Genomic DNA, 3,164 nt, shown 5'->3' on the forward strand with positions numbered 1-3,164 from the left:
TGAGGCAGCCATAACCAAAGTGGTTCAAAACATCAAAGTTCATGCGCTTTAATCCATAAGAAACTGTCCAGATGACCTGACTAAGCATTGTTGGATTTTTTTACCTGGATTATTGAGCATGATTTTTGATGTTTTGAACCACTTTGTCTACGGCTGCCTCAGAGGAGTCAATGGTGGAGAGGGCAGGCCCCAGAAACCATCTTATCACCAGTAAACTGGTTGGTCCACTATGGGAGTGTGCTGCTTGTGGGACTGAATTTTTTTTTGGCTCCTTGGGCTGATTAAGTCATTTGGATAAAGGATGAACCATCTCAACAAAACATAAATAAACCATCCAGATGACCTGACTGACCTTTGTTGGATTTTTTAACCTGGATTATTGAGCTTGAACTTTGACACTAAAATAAATGTTTTAGCTCCTAATGTTTAAAAAAAATCTTCCATGTTTGTGTTGTGAAGTGCTTTAAGTTCATTCGACATGTTTTCTGTAATGACGTTTGAGTGTGCTACTTTATATATGCTGCAGCTGTAATAATTTATGTGAGGGCTGAACTCTGGAGGAATGCACTTTTGCAAGCTAACGTTGAAAATAAGGGCTGATTTTCAAAATGTGGTTGTCCAAAATGCGGCTGCACGACTCGCAGGTCACTTGGTCAACAAACACTCAGAATCCAGTGAAACTGCAACAGAAAATTTGTGTTTTTTCTCAGAATACCGAGTCATATTTGAGTTTCCAACTAGCCCCAACTCAATGAGATGCTACCATCAGCACAATGATGAGAACCAAATATGAATGAGCCTAATTTCAACATTTATTTTCTCATTGTAAGATTCAAATAAACCTGCCAACAATTTCCTCTGAAACACTTCTCTGTTATGAATAAACCATTGTAGCAGGGTTTGGGGATCCCAGTGCCAGATGCTGGTGGAGCGGCTGGGTCTCTGTGTAAAATGCAGCGACACATAAAAAGGTTCAACAAGATGCTTACAGGTCAGTGCACCAGCATGGAAATGAGCTGAGCTGCAATGAGCAGAGCTTCCTCATGTAATATGACAACCAGCTGTAGCGTGTTGATGTTGCCGGTGCCTGAATATACAGCACGCCACAATAACAAGAAGCACAAATCAGTGTTATAGGACCTGGCAGGGACTTGTATGTGTGTGCTTACCTTACTTCTCTAGAATCTGATACAGATAGTGTCAGTGTGGGAGTTTTTAACTGTGCTTATGCACATTTTACACTTACGATTCTCTGCTGCCGCTGCTTTTTCCTCAGCCTGATGAACTCCTTGTGTTGTCTCGAGACAAAGTTGACGGCTGCGTACTCCAGCAGGGCAGCGAACACAAACAGGAGACACACTGCCATCCAGATGTCAATAGCCTTAACGTAGGACACCTGTGAACAGATCGATAGCCAATCAATGTAGCTGATGTATTATTTGTGGATCGTTAATAATCCGCCCATTCCTTAGCTCTCGTTCTCAGTGGCACACATCTTTAGCATGGCCTAGAACTGAAATGAGTCAGTGAGTTGTGGGCAGCTGACCCACATAAGACAGGTCACAGCCGAGACATAAGGAGCTGTGTCATTCATGAAACAGTATGTCACATTACATCAGCTGTGGTCATGCTTTGCATAGAAGCTTCACTCAATTAGGCAGCATTTTGCTGACTGTCACACACGCTAAATTATATCATTTTTAAATTACACATCTATTGTGCTCTCCCTAATTATTTTCTCTAGCCACATCATAAATCAGGATCTGCCTCATGCAACATCAGCATCTCATGACTAAATCCTTCCTAGTAATTTGCACTTATTCAAATCCTGGTCCAAATTATTTACTCAAATCAGCCCTGGGAAATCACAGCATGAATGCCTCTTACAGGTCTATAACTGAGATGAAATGCTTGCCTCTGTTTTTGTCTGATTTATTATTCATGTTTATTTCCTTCATATACCTTTGTTAGCCAATGGCAGTATAATACTATTTAATCTTGCATACGCTGTCACAAAATAAATTTGTTTTATGCAACTACTATTTACTTCAGTTTAATTAAAAGTAAAGCAGCATTTCAGCTTTTGTGACCGTTACTGCATTTAACCTCTGGCCTGCACATTGATGGGGTTGTGATTTAAGTGTCACTTGAGTGAATAAAATCGGAAAAAGTATGCAGACTCACTTTGGGCAGTGAAGCTCTGGAGCCAGAGCTCTGTGTGGTCATTGTGAGCACAGTCGTGATACCCAGACCAACTCTGGCTGGTGCAGCATCCATGTTTATCCAGAATGACACCCAGGAGAGGATGACAATGAGGAGCGAAGGGATGTACATCTGGATTAGGTAGTAACCCATCTGACGCTCCAGGTGGAACTTCACCTCAATGCAGGTGAACTTACCTACAGACACATCACATGGTCTATTCAATTACTGTATGTGTGGGTAATGGAATGAAATACAAAAGAAAGTGTAAAGTCACATGTTGTATTAATAAAAACAATTAAGGAGTCTATGAGATAAAATTTAAGAAGTCCTCGTTTCAGCACTTTGAAATTCACAAGGCACCTGTATTGTAGTACTTTGTGCAGTAACCCAAATCTTTTTCTTCTTTCAACACAAACTGTGGGAGGGTCAGGTCATCGGCCACTTGAACAGGGTTGTCAGACAGCCACTCAAAGATCAAGTCATTCATGGTGTAACCAACTGTCAAAACACAAGAAGCACAAAGGAGAAAGAAAATGTTCAACCAAGACCAAAATAGGGTTAAATAAAAAAGGACAAAACTGAATATACTATATTTTTGTCTTAAAATCACATATTCTAGTACAGTATTTTCTGGTGTTGTTGCTTCGGCGTATAAGTCGCATTTATTATGCGTCACTGCTGACCCGTCATGTTTATTATGTCTTTTTTTAATGATCAAAATAGCTTCATTTCATCTGGGTGGCACAGCACCATCTATCCATCCATCCATCCATCCATCCATCCATCACAGCCAGGGCCGCTAGCTCTCCAGCTTTCCTCCACCTGCACACACTGAGTGAAGCGAGCGCGCATGGGAGGACTCGCTGTTGTAGTCCTTCGAAATTTAAAGCGTCAGTCAAAAATTGCATTATGAATATGGAAAAAATGTATATGGTCACATCGGCGTAAAAATCCCAGGA

The 3,164-nt window shown here is 41.0% G+C and overlaps 1 protein-coding gene across 1 annotated transcript; it reads right to left on the reverse strand.

Moving 5' to 3' along the window:
* Positions 1-1,246: 1,246 nt before the first annotated feature.
* LOC119429445 (glycine receptor subunit alpha-2-like) lies at positions 1,247-2,895 on the reverse strand (the record flags this gene model as incomplete). Its single annotated transcript, XM_037697069.1, has 4 exons — positions 2,889-2,895; positions 2,566-2,703; positions 2,185-2,399; positions 1,247-1,396 (listed from the first exon to the last, which is right to left on the reverse strand). Coding segments are annotated over exons 1-4 (510 nt in total), but the record flags the coding sequence as incomplete, so codon positions are not given.
* Positions 2,896-3,164: the final 269 nt, after the last annotated feature.

The sequence above is a fragment of the Nematolebias whitei genome, unplaced genomic scaffold (genome assembly GCF_014905685.2).
Source record: "Nematolebias whitei isolate Nwh7 unplaced genomic scaffold, NemWhi1 Nwh_scaf_1255, whole genome shotgun sequence".
NCBI classification, from domain to species: Eukaryota; Metazoa; Chordata; class Actinopteri; order Cyprinodontiformes; family Rivulidae; genus Nematolebias; species Nematolebias whitei.